Source organism: Triturus cristatus, chromosome 8 (genome assembly GCF_964204655.1).
Source record: "Triturus cristatus chromosome 8, aTriCri1.1, whole genome shotgun sequence".
NCBI lineage: Eukaryota > Metazoa > Chordata > Amphibia > Caudata > Salamandridae > Triturus > Triturus cristatus.
The window spans coordinates 1,124,904,310-1,124,919,243 of record NC_140591.1 but is presented as its reverse complement, the minus strand read 5'-3'; the positions used below and the strand labels follow the sequence as shown (position 1 = coordinate 1,124,919,243).

The window sequence follows — 14,934 nt, the reverse complement described above, 5'->3', positions numbered from 1 at the left end:
TGCTCTTTCCATACAATTGAGTGTGTCTTTTTATTATGCCACTTATTGTGTGCTGACCTCTAAAGTGGCTTCATTTTGCTTCATGTCCTTGATCAATGCATAATATTGTGCCTCATCTTCCTCCACCTGTTAGAACAACTATTTCTCAGGCAATAGTTTCAACTACGGAAATGTCGCCTATCATAGCATTAGACAAGCTTACACCAGTGATCAAGCTTTTTGTGATCTCTGCGCCATGCTTTGGAATAGTCCAAGTCCGCCTTCACTCCTTCGTATAATCTGCTTTGTGTCAAGGCTGGTAAGACTTGGCTCTTTCCTCATCTGCCCACCAAACTCACTCAGGAATCTTGATTGAGCCATGTTATTGCAACAGTGTGATGCCGTCTGAGGTTTCTGTGGATATTAGAAATTCAGTTTATCCATTCACCTATTTTAGTTGTTAACAAGTGTGAACAGTATTTTGACACTTCAAGATTTGAAAAAGTAATGCAAACACACAAGGGGGGACGGGGAGCGTTTAAGAAAAGGCGTGCCCAGTGCCAGTGCTCCCAAGAACAACTATGTATCACCAATGGTAACAGTTCCCAAAGTAATCAGGTACGCAGCCATACTAAGGTTGCGAGTAGGGGCCCCAGTGGGCGACTATTTATGAAAAAGGAGGAAAAAGAAAAAGAAAGGGGTGAAAGGAAATGGAGATGTCTCTAAGTGATCAGGTTGTGATTCGATGAAGCTGGGGAATTTCTCCTTTAGATATTAGTGCCCTCACACACACTTGCGAGTGTCATGCTTCATCATTGGGCGTTGCTCCTCGTGGGGGTGGCGCTGCAGTCCTCCACGGGCCCCGCGAGAGGGCTCTTTATCGGAGATCTTTTAGGAGATGCCGCAGTTACGCATGTGGCTATGTGGGCCTATAAAAAGATGTGTGTGAGATTTCTAAAAAGAGGGTTTTACCCTACTGGTACCTAATGAACATACTTTTATTCAGTGGTCCAGGAGGTAAAGGTTAAAAAATACAGCTGGAAGAGAAGCACCTCAAAGAAACAAAAATGGAGGGGAGAGTATTGCTCTGCTGCTTTCATTAGAATTCCATGCGTATGTGTGGTGGTGAAAGTGTGATAAGTGAGGTCGACATGTTTCACGCAGTGTTGGTCCTTAATGGATCCTGGTGCACTTCTTCAGGACCGTGTCAAAGTGAGATATAAAAATAATAATAAAAATAGGGTTCAGGGACGGCGACACCCTATAACCCTATAGTACCAATATTAAGTTGGAGTTACGCCAGAGGCAGTCCACGAGCGGTTGGGGCAGGTAATAGGTTGTGACGTGAAGCCATAACTGGCGGATTCTGCACCGCGGACTTTGCCGTAGAGGCACTCCATAACTTTCTAAGGGATTGTTCTGAAGAACATACAGTTGATGTTCCACTGCGCCACTCTGGCATAACTCCACCTTAATATAGGTACTATAACTAGATTATCCTTTATTTTAATACTCTTATTGTCAATAGAGATAATCAGTTGTGTCAGCATACATGATCTCAGATCCACCTTTTTTATTTATTTTACAATGTTGGATATTGGCACTTGATAAACATTGATTAGAGTGGGGCTCAAGGAGGAGCCATGAGGAACTCCACAGTGCAAATCTTTGAGACTAGATCTAAAAGGTGGAAGTTGTACTGATTGCGATCTATTACATAGGAAAGAATAGATACAATGCAAGGTTGCTGAATGTAGACCAATTTCGTGCAGCCTTCAAAGTAAATGAAGGCTGCTGATTGGTCTAATAGTATTAGTACAACTGATTTCCCTTGATCTACTAGTAACCTAATGCTATCAGCCACTGCAAGTCAAGTAGTTCTCTATTCTGAATCCTGTTTGTACTGGATCTAGGATGTTACTACTCTCCATATAAGGAGTTAATTGGGTATTAACTAATTAATCGCTCCAATATGAATCCAATGAAATGGGGAGATCGTTTGATAGTATTAAAACGTCCACTCATTCTTTCTTAGCTAATAGCACAACTAAGAAATATTACTAGCTTACTGGAAACTCTGACTCCTTAAGATATTTGTTTACGAGAAATATTACCTGAGATGCAATTACAAAAATTAAGAGAATAGACAAAATGGAGGGAAGGATCCAAAGCTGACCCAGACCTCACAATTCCCATAATCTTTTCCACCATTTCCACTGTTAGATCTGCAAACTCCCCCCAATCGGAAGTTGCTTCTGGATGTACTGCGGTGATATTTAATTTACTTTCTAATGGTCGTTGAGTCCCAAATGTTGAATAGATGGGCATCATTTTATTATTACAAAATGTGGACAAGTCCTCACAAAAAGATGCAGAGGCTTCACAGAAGTGTGAATAATTTGCAGATTTGTTTCCTCCTTGTCCTATGCAGTTTTGAGTTTTCTCTTTTCTAGATGTCTTTGAATGCACTGCAAAAATAGAATTCATGGGCTATTGGGTATCTTAGTTGCAAGCAGTGGCACAATTGGTACAACCTATCACTTTGAAAGATCCTTACAACTTTGAATACTTGAAAGATGGCTGTGCACTTGACACGTGTGCCTCTTGGGCATTGACTGGAGCGCAAGTCAAATTTTGCTGAGGATCTGAAGTCTCGGATGTCTCATTATTTCAATGCACATGTAAGTGGTACTTTGAACTGGATGCAAAGTACATGAAACTACTTAATAATCCAGAAAGTTGCACAAATTTAAACCACATTCGTGGTCCTCGGCTCTGAAACTGGAGTTTTGGTTCAAACGCACCTCAATTGTGTGTATTCGACATTACGGATGACTTCCAAATGTCCTTTCAACCACATATTAAGGCAGTTATGCAGGCCTCCTTTCCAGCTATCGCATTAAATTAATTTCTGTATGTTTGCACTTTCCATCACTACTGTCTGGCTGCCTGTGCTTTAATATATCCATTTTAGATTTTTGCAGCAAAGCCTACATTGTAGCCCCCAAAAGAGCTGCGGAGCTCAGAACTATTGTTTTATGTGAAGAGATAAGACTTCTTTTACCTTGCCCTTCACTCTCTTCATCAGTTACAAATACCTAACTGCGTTTAGGCTTTTGTCACACTTTTCTCCCGATCTATGGAAGGCAGGAATCGTTGCTTATAATTTGCTTCCTTCTCAAAGGCATAAATCCTAACGCAGTTTTCCACAAGGCCATTACCCATGGTAGGACAGTCACTTAGCAGATTAGTAAATCTATCAACAAAATAAATAAGCATTGGTACCTCTTTCTGGCCTTGAAGGTGTCCTTGCCTTTTCTCCTTTTGAGGTTTGCTCAGATGTGCAGCAGCAATAGTTAATCATTGTTTTGTCAAAATGTGTTTCCTCATATTTTGCTACCGCTCATTTTGCCTTATCCTTGTGCTGTAAGTAACCAGTGATGCTGTTAACATAGTCAGTGGAACGCATTATTTCAATTCTTAAAGAACTGAAGGCTGGGCATTCTTACCTATTTGTTAAAGAGAGCTCACAGAGAGTGTCTTATGCAAAGCGGTAACTCAGTACACACCACAAATTTGCAGGAAGGACATGTAAGGCTGCAAATGGATTCAATCTACAGCATTGTTTGTGTACTATCTTATACTGTCCGGGCAATTAATAGCTGCATTTTGTGTCTTTGACACATTCAGTGCTTTCTGTGCAGTGAAATGGGAATGTTATTTAGGTCGGACACTGATAGTTAATTTCAGTAGAAAGAGAGGGTTTTTGCCTTTTAGATTCCTCAAGCTATTTCAAAATCTTTGAATCTGTAAAACTGTACGTTTTTGGAACTATTGGTTCTGCACTGTCAAACACAGTTTTGTTGAAAAGGGTCTGGCAACAATATACAGATTGCTCTAGTTAAAGCTGAAAAGACTTTTAAAGTCCCTCCCCAGCTGAATTTGATTTCTGTTTTGTACCATTTTGGTTTGACTTAAAATGTGCATTGCCTTCTGGGATGTACTTTTTGAAACTCTTCTGTCTTCGGAAATTTGGATCCTAGCTGGTTCTGCAGCATCAATTATAAATGGGATTGAGCGCCCGTGTAGTCTGTACTAGCAATAATCTTGCCACACAGTTAGGCGATTCCTCCAGAAAACCACCAGTAACTTTGTTGGGCTAGAGTAACAGAATTAGGGTGATGCTGGTCGAGTTATGGGTGCGACCTTTTCTCCAACATGTCATCTTTGTCTGTCCCTCATAGGGTCTTTCAAAATAGGAAGCCTGTAATCAATTACATTTACAAAAACATAAAGCTACGTTTCCAGCATTGTCATATTGACATTGGTTTTGTAGCTAATGCATAGGTAATCCACTTAAACTGCAGGTTGCGCCCTTTTAACTACATTACAAAAAAGCTTCTCTTTTGTGGAGCCACGTTTCTGGGTGAACTCTGTTGTTTTGGTTGTGTATATATATCAGCAAAGGTCTGCTGTTATGGGAAACTGTATTCCTTTTGCGCAGTAAATGTAGGCAGGTTTTTTAGAACAGCCAATTTAAACTACTCCAGAGCACAATGCCGCTGTATAATTGCAATTTGAATGGATTTTTGGACAGTCCAGTTTTCAATTGAGCATATGTAGTCAACAAACACTTCTCCATAGGGACATATATTTTGCACATTCATTAGGGCAAAAGAACTGTTTGCTTATTGGTCATGATCTCCATCCATGTGTCTCTTAATAAAAGAGCTTTCAGTGTTTTTTGTACAATCTAATTTAAGAGTAATTTATTTTACACCTACTTCAGAAAAGTGGCTTTTTCAGGTTCCTGTATCAATCGAGTTTTTCAATCTCTCTAGCTTCCTGTTACTGCCTACTTGACCTTTTTTTTCGTTTTTAAAAATTCCTCATGTATATTTTTTTAAATATCAACTTTTTAATTAAAATAAAATGCCCCCCATTGCCTGCTCTCACCATCCAAAGACAGAAATGTAGGCCTCTGGCTTTTGTGCTGCAGGGCTTAGCCTCCGTCACAGTGGTTGAATCCAACTAGCGATTCCCAAAAATCAGGCAGAAAAAAATGAACAGGGAGAGGAGTTGGCCTAACGGCTAGGGCGGTCGACCTCGAGTTTGGGGAACTGGGTTTGAGTCTCGGCAATGACGCTGAACATCCTGTGGGTCTGGGCAAATCACTTAATCTCCCCGTGCCTAACAAAAATGAATGTGTCCTCATGTAACGCAACTGGTGCTATGTAAAGCGCTCTGATACCCGATTTGGGTTAAGTTCACGCTATATAAAACTCTGTATATTTTTTTTTAAAACAAACAATTCTAATACCAAAAAGATAGCATTAACACTGTGGAAGCAAATGAAAGAAAATTGTGACCAATTTCTTTGAATTCACAAGCACAATAAAGCATCTGAAGTCATTTAGCTTGCCAGTTAAGTACCAAAGCAATGATAGTTCATCCACTTCCTACCCAATGTTTAATATACTCGCCTATTCCATGCAGCCACACTCCCATATGCAAGTTCACTATTGAGGAAGTTTAACATTGTAAACGTTTCTGACTTGTTGAATTCTGTGACCTTGATGCATTGTTTTAACATCTGTCAGTGCAAGCTTTTTCTGTATGTGTGTGTATTTCTGTATATCTTCATTTGTATGCGTATGTATATATGTGTGTGTGTGTATATATATATATATATATATATATATAGTGTGTGTGTGTGTGTGTGTATATATCTATCTATATATATATATATATATATATATACACACACGTGTGTATATAAACAAATACATATATTATATATGTGTACATATATTTGTGTACACGTGTGTGTATGTATATATGTGTATTTATATATATATATATATATATATATATATATATACACACACGCCACACACATACATACATGTATTATAAATGAGCCAAAGCTGCTGCTTGTCTGCTCACGTATGCAGTACCTTGTGGAATTTCATGCAACATTTCCTATGCAATGTTCTAACGTCATCTCAATTACCATCCCCTACCTGTTTATCCTCTTGTTTAATGTTAAGTATAGCTGCATGGTAACCTGCTTTGAAGGTTTTTTTGTTTTCTCCTACCTGTAGATGTGAAGTTTGAACCCAGTGACCCTGAACCGCATTGAATGTTTGTTTTGTTTTCTTGTAAGGTACAGTGGGCCCACCTGGCATCTCTCAAGAACAATGTTTCCCCTGTCTCGCGATCCCACTCCTTCAGTGACCCTACTCCCAAATTTGCACATCATCAGCTGCGCTCTCAGGACCCACAGCCACCTCCCCGCAGTGAGGTGCTAAATCAGAGCTCTGAATCTAGGTTGGAGGCGCCTGACCCCACCCAAAAGGTGTGGGTAAGATCCGACAGTGAGGAGGTGCCTCCAAGGGTAAGAAGAAGCAAGACACTACTTTGTGCATTTTGGAAGGATGCTGTGGCGATGCCACTTTATTAAGCGTGACTAAAGCACAGGAAACATCAAATGTCTTTATGAATTTTCCTTTTAAGGGGAACTCTAATCACTTTTAGAACAAGCCTTGTAAACAAAACAAATCTTAAAAACTGTAGGTTTTGAGAATGGTTTTATTTAATTAGTATGAGCTCAAAAGTTATTTCCTATTTTAGTGAAAAAGGCAGTCGTTCAAGTGACCGGATGCCACCATGTTTGTGAGCTCGCTGAAATTACCTTTCCCAGCAAACTAGTAGCTTTTAATTAGCACACTTCTTGTTGGAGTCTTAGTCATACCAAATTATGAATCTCAAAGACTGGAAGGAGGATGGAGTGCACAGAGAGCATGCCATTAAACTATAAAGAAGCTGTGTTTGCTGCGTTCAGTGGATATGCGCTTTGTCACAAGGTGGTTCTCAAAGTGATGGTGGATCCCCTTACAGAAAAATTCCTCAGGGAGATGGATGTGCTTTGTGTTCACTGACAATATGCGTAGAATTTATAGATTAAGACAGAAATGTGCAGTGCAGTCAGTGTTAGAGTGCAGAGCAAATCATTGACAAATCACCATTAATGCTTGAACATGAGCTAACTCATATTCACTTTTATTGGGAAAAACAAATGCACTCCATAGCCATAAGGTTACAGGTTAACCCCTTACCCTATCTTTGTGCATAAAGTACATAGACACCTGTGTCACATTGGGCTTCTGAACAAGCCCTACTTTGCAGAGGACTTAGAAAATACTTTTTTCGAACTTGATGTGCGATGCTTCAGAAAGTCTTTACTAGAACAATGGCAGGCCATAAGTGATATGTAAACACGCGAGTTGTTAAATAACTCCGACTTTAATTTAAAATGTCTATAGGGTGCTGAGTCAGTCTGTGAAAATGAGGATAACTGCCTCCCGATCTCTGGGGGACATGGAGAAGCGTGGTTGCATTGATGACATATTCTGCGGCAAGACCCTGTTACATCTCATGCTGTGCATTAATCTGCTGTGCAGTGGTTCGGCTTGGAAAGGCATCTTGTTCACTTGAAGAAAGTTTCTGGTGTTGATCAAAGTCCGTAAGATACATAATGAGGTCTACTTAAAAGCCTCCTTATCCCACGCGATATTCACCATCTTCAGATTGCTTTTAATTATGGTCATGTGTTTAGCCTTGACAACATTAAATAAACTGTTGCAGTCTCACTGTTCTCCCATCTTACCCTAGGTATTACCTGCCAATGCATCAGTAATATTTGATGCCCAGTGCAAATATGGCAGTGCCAGGGAATAGTGCAGGGAGTCCGGTTTTGTAGTACTTTTTGCTTTTTTATGAACTTTCTTTAATGACGGTCTGTTGAAGTAAGGCTTTAACCCCCTCTTGGGAGAGTGAGGAATGGAGGTAGGTAGGACAATGATAGAAACAAAACATTGCCTTCTCCTGGCCAGTTCGTAATTGTATAATTTTTAAAGCAGCTACTGGTTCTCAATTGTTTCTTCGACCCTTTAAATTCTGTTTACTCTTTAGTCCTGCATTACCTGCACCATTTCTTAATTCTGGTTCCTTAATATCTTGCTCATATAGGGTATAGATTATATATGGTACACACCCTTTTTTAGTGATGATGATTTCCCACCAGGTACATTTGTCCTGAATGTCTTTAAAATCTCTTCTGGCTATAGCATGACAAGTGAATTGAAAGCTTTCTGTAAATTCGGTGCAGTGTTTTCTTTATGTTCAGAGACCCTTCTATTGTGAAGCTGAAAGTCTAAGGTCGTTATTACAATTACGGCAGTCCGAGGACCGCCGTACTCGCGGTGGCGGTCCGAGTGCCACCACCTCAATGGTCAGACCGTCCTATTACGATGGTGGCAGTGGCACCCCCACAAGACCGCTGCCTCTGGCGGAATCCAGGGTCTTACGGTCGTGGCAGTGTGGAAAGGGGCTGTATATGCTGGAGGTGCTGATGCTGGCACCGCTGGGCATATATTACGACCAGCATTTCCACTGTCTATTTTATGGCGGGGGTCCTGCCATGAAAGGATTGGCGGAAATACTGGTAAGGGGGCCCCTGGGCGATTCTGCCCATGGTGGTGTGTGTGTGTAGAGGCACATGTTGTGCCCCCCCTAGAAAAACACCTGTTTGTGCGCTGTTTAGCACATGCACAATATGGTGCACGCCACACCGTACACGCCACACCGTACATGAACGTGCGGTAGGCGCTGTCATGGTGGCAGTGTGCGGTTTAGACTCTCCTATGAGCATAACATAGTGGTGGTCCCAGAGGAAGACCGCCAAACTCGTAATAAAACCCTTAGCCTTTGCCTGATAGAGCTCTTAAACTGTTTTATGTACTGTAGACCTGAAAACCTCTGCAGACTGTGCTACTAACACATATATCATATACTGCCACATGAAGAAGTCCACTATGCAAAACCTATCAGTTATTACTTCGTCCCTCCTATATGGTTTACTTGTTCTTTTCAGCTTCTACCTTTTGCTCATCTATTCTAAAGATGTTTGATTCATTTGTACTTGCACTGTGAATACTTACCATGTTTTTGAAATTTGAACTTGGTCTCTCTGATTCCCCTTCTCTGAGTCTGGACAGTTCATTGCTATTGCCAGATTCACATGATATTGAATATTAATTTAAGTCCTATTGCCCATTGGCAACATACTGTAATGATACATCTTCTAAATGTGCACATTCCGTCGCCAACAATAAACATGACTTCTGCAGCATGCTGCAATACTTTACTGATTATGCATTTCACATGCAGCAAATGAAAAATATCCGTGCCTTACTTATAAACCTAACGGAAACAGCCAGCCATCTTGCACTATCCGTGTTGCACCTGATTCATTGTTAAGTAGAATGGCACACTCCTTTCCCTGGAATATGTTCAAAATGCACTGTGTACTTGGATATAAAGTTTTCTTGTTCTATTTCACTCAGTATTGCAACCTATACTTAAAAAAAATGTCACTAAACAAAGTTGCGGAAATGTACATCCAGATATTCTGTACAGTATGTGCATTTTTAGACTGCACCGATAATTTGATGAGTCCTTTTGAACACAGAGGAGCCGTTTAAAGATACTTGGTGGAAATGTGTAATAACAAAACAGTTTTCGTTTTCCTATGCAAGGTACCTGTAAGGACCACGTCACGGTCACCTGTGTTATCGCGTCGTGATTCACCTCTTCAGAACAATGTTGTGCAGCAAAACAATCAAGCAGGGCAAAGGAATTCCACAAGGTTTGTTAACTTTATATTATTCTTACTACTATTTACAACTTTCTGTTCTGTGATGTTCTTTTCTTAGAAGGAGAAAGATTTTTAAATACAAATGTTGTAACTTAGCTGGGAGGATGGTACCTTTCAAAGTCAGATAACAATTTTCCAAATCATGCATCATGTGCCCTTCATCCCATTTGAAAGCCAAGCTGTAAGTGATCAAAGTTATCCACAATTCTGGAAATGTACTTACAAGAGAGGAAAAAGAGCAGGTCATCGTAAGGTTCAGTTGGGGGGGGGGGGGGATCTCTGAAATTTGATAATCTGATGGTGCATCCATCCAGTGGGACACCAGTGCTCTGGATCAGCTCTTATATTCCTTTAACTTACTCCCACTCTTCAGATGTTAAACACTCTCAACCAGAGTTGGCTTCTTCCCTGACCTCAGGAGTTCCAGTCTTTGCTGTTTTATTGAATATTGGAAGTGCAGTATTGCCCCAATTCCCCCATCAACTAAGGACACATCCAAACTGTTCTAAAAAATGAATCACAACACTGAGCAGACCACATTAGGACTTTTTAAATTTCTCACTTAAATGTACCTGGACATGTAGAACCCTTTCTGTCAATCAGGGGAGAGGTCCCACTGAATCACTTGAAATCTAAAAATCAATGCTTGGCAAGACTTGTGCAAATGGTGAGTCCAATATGTTCACAACCCTGTTCACTGTAGACTGTTAAGTAGTGGGGAGGCTAGCTAATATTCCTTGGAATTGTGTGCTTTACACTCAGGACATTGGGTCTCTTCCAAGACCGAGTGGTCATTGAAATATATATATATATATATATATATATATATATATATATATATATATATATATATATATATATATATATATATATATATATATATATATATATATATATATATATATATATATATATATATATATGCCTCACATATGCCACCACTCCCATCTGTTAGTAACAAACAGGTCTGACACAGCACGAGTAGGCTCAAGATGAGGTTTTAATACCACCATATGCACATTGGATTGGGTTCTCTGGTTGCAGCACCTGGCAGACACGTTTCGGCGGATGCCTTCTTCTATGCCAGAATTGTGCTTTGAAAGTTCAAATTTTTCGCGGGGCTTCTTTCATGCTGGCCGGAGGAACCCCATTGGATCATTGATGTCAGCATAGAGAGAGGACTGGGAAAGTTCCGAAAGTAAGTACTCTCCTCCCTCAATGAAATCTCCGTTGTACAGCCCAATGCGAATAACGATCCTGCCATCAAGTTCGGGACAGTCCAATTCTGACACGCCTCTCGTTCAGGTGCACCGTGGATCAGTCGGCAAAAGGTGGTAGTTGGTGCATGGACTGCACAACACGGTGCCCCCCCCCCCGGCCGTGATGTACGATGGCAATGGGGAGAGAGAAGCAGACTTACTGTGGATCGAGTGGGCGCCTGAGAGGTAAAACCGCCATTGAATCTGCTCATGCGAGTGAAGGACAATACGACGGCTGGCGTGTGCCAGTGTATTATTGGATACATGAGCCGGTTACTTAACCAGGTTTGCGAATTGGACTGTACCGAACTTGATGGCAGGATCGTTATTCGCATTGGGCTGTACAACGGAGATTTCATTGAGGGAGGAGAGTACTTACTTTCGGAACTTTCCCAGTCCTCTCTCTATGCTGACATCAATGATCCAGTGGGGTTCCTCCGGCCAGCATGAAAGAAGCCCCGCGAAAAATTTGAACTTTCAAAGCACAATTCTGGCACAGAAGAAGGCATCCGCCGAAACACGTCTGCCAGGTGCTGCAACCAGAGAACCCAATCCAATGTGCATATGGTGGTATTAAAACCTCATCTTGAGCCTACTCGTGCTGTGTCAGACCTGTTTGTTACTAACAGATGGGAGTGGTGGCATATATATATATATATGTATGTATATATGTATATATATATGTGTATGTGATGGCTGTAAGTGAGACTGTAGCTTATACTGTAAAAATAAACATGAATTCCCTTCCTTGGCTACATTTCCAGATTATCTGGGGTTATTTGATGTTCAGTGTGTTTTCAATGGTTTTATATTTCTAAGTCTATTGCTGTCATTGTTTCCGCAAAATACTATTTCTCCAATCTGGGTTGCAGAGTCTGTGTGCGATGATTAAGTAGGGTAGCATAAGAATCTCCCAGAGCCCTTAATCGTTTTGCTTTTATAGAAGAAACAGGTTGACGGTTAGTCAGTGGCAAATATGAATCTTTTGGTTTGGACTAAATGTAGTTATAACCATTTGGTTGGAAAAATAGTTAGTGAGAAACGAGAAGGGAGATAAATTAAAACCATGCTAAGAATATCTGGAGAGTGGTTGTAAGGATTAGACTAAATGGGTAGTCTGAGATTTCATATAGATTTAGGGTGAAAAAGTTGTAACTAAGGTGTCGGCAATAAAGTTAGGGTTACAGTGTGCGTTGGTTACAGTGTGCGTTGAGTTTAGTGTTATAGTGACTGTTGCTTTTTGGTTAGGATGAGAGACACAGTGTTGCAGAATTGTATAGGGTTGAGATCATGAATAAAAAGGGTTAACATTAGCATTCAAGCATGAGGAGAAATAAACACAAATCAAGTGATTTGAAGTAAGGTCCATTACAATAGGAATTAGCAATTCAAAAACATTTTCAAAACGAATTATTTATTAAAACTATCCTCCTTTCTCACTACTTCATTCAGATTCTTTTTTAAAATGACCCTTTTTGAAGGACATCCTCCTGGAATTTGGTTTTCTCCTTTGGAATAGATCCAACTTTTATTATTAGTATTAGTTAATTGAACTCGCTTGTATTTACATAAGCAAGTTTTACAAGATCAAAATGTAAAAGACAAAACTTAATAAAAACAAGGGATTTGATTCTTAAGAAAGAATGTCCATGACTGGTAGCTGACATCGTATTGGGATGAACCACTGAAGGATGTTAGAACGAAAATGGAAACAGTGAGTCTGGATTTATTTTGTGTATTATTTCAACTTGATAATTAACAGCTATAAGACTAAAGTATGATGCAGAAGGTGCAAAAGGAGCATCAATAATGTAAATTATTTTTTGTGCGCAGACTTTTAACATTTGCTCAAGAGCACATTGACTAACCTTATTTGCACCATGACAGAGTATCACACAAGCATGTTTAACTGTTATGTTCCCTTCATTCACAAAAAAGACACTAGCTACTTTCCCCAAAAGAGCAACTATAGAGGCAAACTACTAGAAAGTTTACAGATTTCGGGCCCGATTCACAGAACTAACTTAAGACAAAATCCTAAACTTACTACCATTTTGGTATTTACAGAAGGCACTTACTCATTTTGGTATTCACAGAAGGCACTTACTCATTTCGGTATTCACAGAAGTTAGGAGTCCTAACTTTAGGACTCCTAAATGCCTTCTGTGAATACCGAAAGTCTTAAAATTAGGATTTTTCTCAATTTAGTAGTAGTATAGTTAGGACTCCTAACTTTAGGACTCCTAAATGCCTTCTGTGAATACCGAAAGTCCTAAAATCAGGATTTTTCTCAGTTTAGTAGTAGTATAGTTAGGACTCCTAACTTTAGGACTCCTAAATGCCTTCTGTGAATACCGAAAGTCTTAAAATTAGGATTTTTCTCAATTTAGTAGTCCTAACTTTAGACTTAGGACTACTAAATTGAGAAAAATCCTAATTTTAAGACTTTCGGTATTCACAGAAGGCATTTAGGAGTCCTAAAGTTAGGAGTCCTAACTATACTACTACTAAACTGAGAAAAATCCTAATTTTAAGACTTTCGGTATTCACAGAAGGCATTTAGGAGTCCTAAAGTTAGGACTCCTAACTTCTGTGAATACCGAAATGAGTAAGTGCCTTCTGTGAATACCAAAATGAGTAAGTGCCTTCTGTGAATACCAAAATGGTAGTAAGTTTAGGATTTTGTCTTAAGTTAGTTCTGTGAATCAGGCCCTTCATGTTTTACCACACCAAAACCACACTCTGGAGAGCACAAATATTTTGCTGTTGATGGAAGAGACACAAACCTGAAAATAAAGTAAATTCTTTTTTTTAACCTTCCAGTAAAGCGATCAAAAACTTGATCAAAGGACCTAAATAAAACATAACATGCAGATCTCCAATCTTGAGAGGTTGTTAGTAAACAAGTTGCAAAAATATCTTGGGATTGTCAGAAGTTGACAGGGAAATAGCTAATTGGTGCCTGGGCAAAGATTCGTTTTTTGTCCTGGAGTGTTGTCTGTGAATATTACATCAGTACTATTTTTAAGTTCTAGGAAAGAGGCTCTCATAGGGATAAAATACTTTGCATAGGCTATCCTCTGAAAACATCTGAGTATTATAGGATAGCAGTCGCAAAGGCTATGTGGGATATCACAAACATATATAGTTACAATGTTAGGGCAGTAAGATGGAAAGGTTGATTTTTTTTTTTTCTTTTTTTTTCTTCTTTTCTTAATAAACAACTTTTTTGAGTTTTGTAGTTGCAGAACAGATAGGAAAAGCACATCAATCAATACATCCATAATCCGAGAACAAATGAGTAAAAGCATGTAGCAAATCTATCACACTTACCCACAGTGTCAATTGACCCGCCAGTCGGATTGAGCGTCAGCATCTTTAGAGCAACCAGTCCATGTCCACTTACCCCCACCATTTGCTCCAAATCTTGCGATATTTGGCAAGGCAGCCTCTGGCCTCATACACCGGTTTCTCTTGTTAGGTGCAGCAGTCTACTTCTTGCCGCCATTAAGTGATTGTTTGAGGTGCTGCAGACTTCAAATGGGCAGCTTTATCCCTTTTGGCTTCCATTGTGGCCATGCCCTGCAAGGCCCTATCTACTCTTGTACCCCAAGCCATGTCCAGCACCGCCAGTAACAGTAATGTTGGGGAAAGATCCACTTTCCAGCTCAGTATTTTGGAGAGCTCCGCAACCACCGCTTTATAGAATCTTTGAATGATGTGCCACTCAGACCATGTGATAAAAATTTGCGGTGGTTTGGGAGCATCTGAAGCATCGAGAATGAGACAGGAGGCCTGCTTTGTGCAGACAGTCTAGAGTGAGATATGCACAGTGAAGATAATGTTTGGATCAGTCTTCGCCTAGAGGAGATCGTAATGACCCTAGATGCCATCAGAGCATCTCTCCACTCATCGTCGTCCAGAGGGCCAACCCACTCCTCCCACTTCCTTTAAAGGGAAGCAAAAGAATCAGTGTAC

The 14,934-nt window shown here is 40.0% G+C and overlaps 1 protein-coding gene across 12 annotated transcripts in view; it reads left to right on the top strand.

The window, feature by feature from the left end:
* MAP4K4 (mitogen-activated protein kinase kinase kinase kinase 4) overlaps positions 1–14,934 on the top strand; it is a 528,397-nt gene that overhangs the window by 429,453 nt on the left and 84,010 nt on the right. For 5 of the 12 annotated variants that reach the window (XM_085622747.1, XM_085622751.1, XM_085622749.1 and 2 more), the window contains 2 exons: positions 6,146–6,376; positions 9,579–9,688. In XM_085622747.1, coding sequence (XP_085478873.1) covers positions 6,146–6,376; positions 9,579–9,688 — 341 coding nt within the window. The remainder of the gene's footprint in view (positions 1–6,145; positions 6,377–9,578; positions 9,689–14,934) is intronic. The other 7 variants (XM_085622755.1, XM_085622753.1, XM_085622754.1 and 4 more) reach the window with 2 other exon arrangements.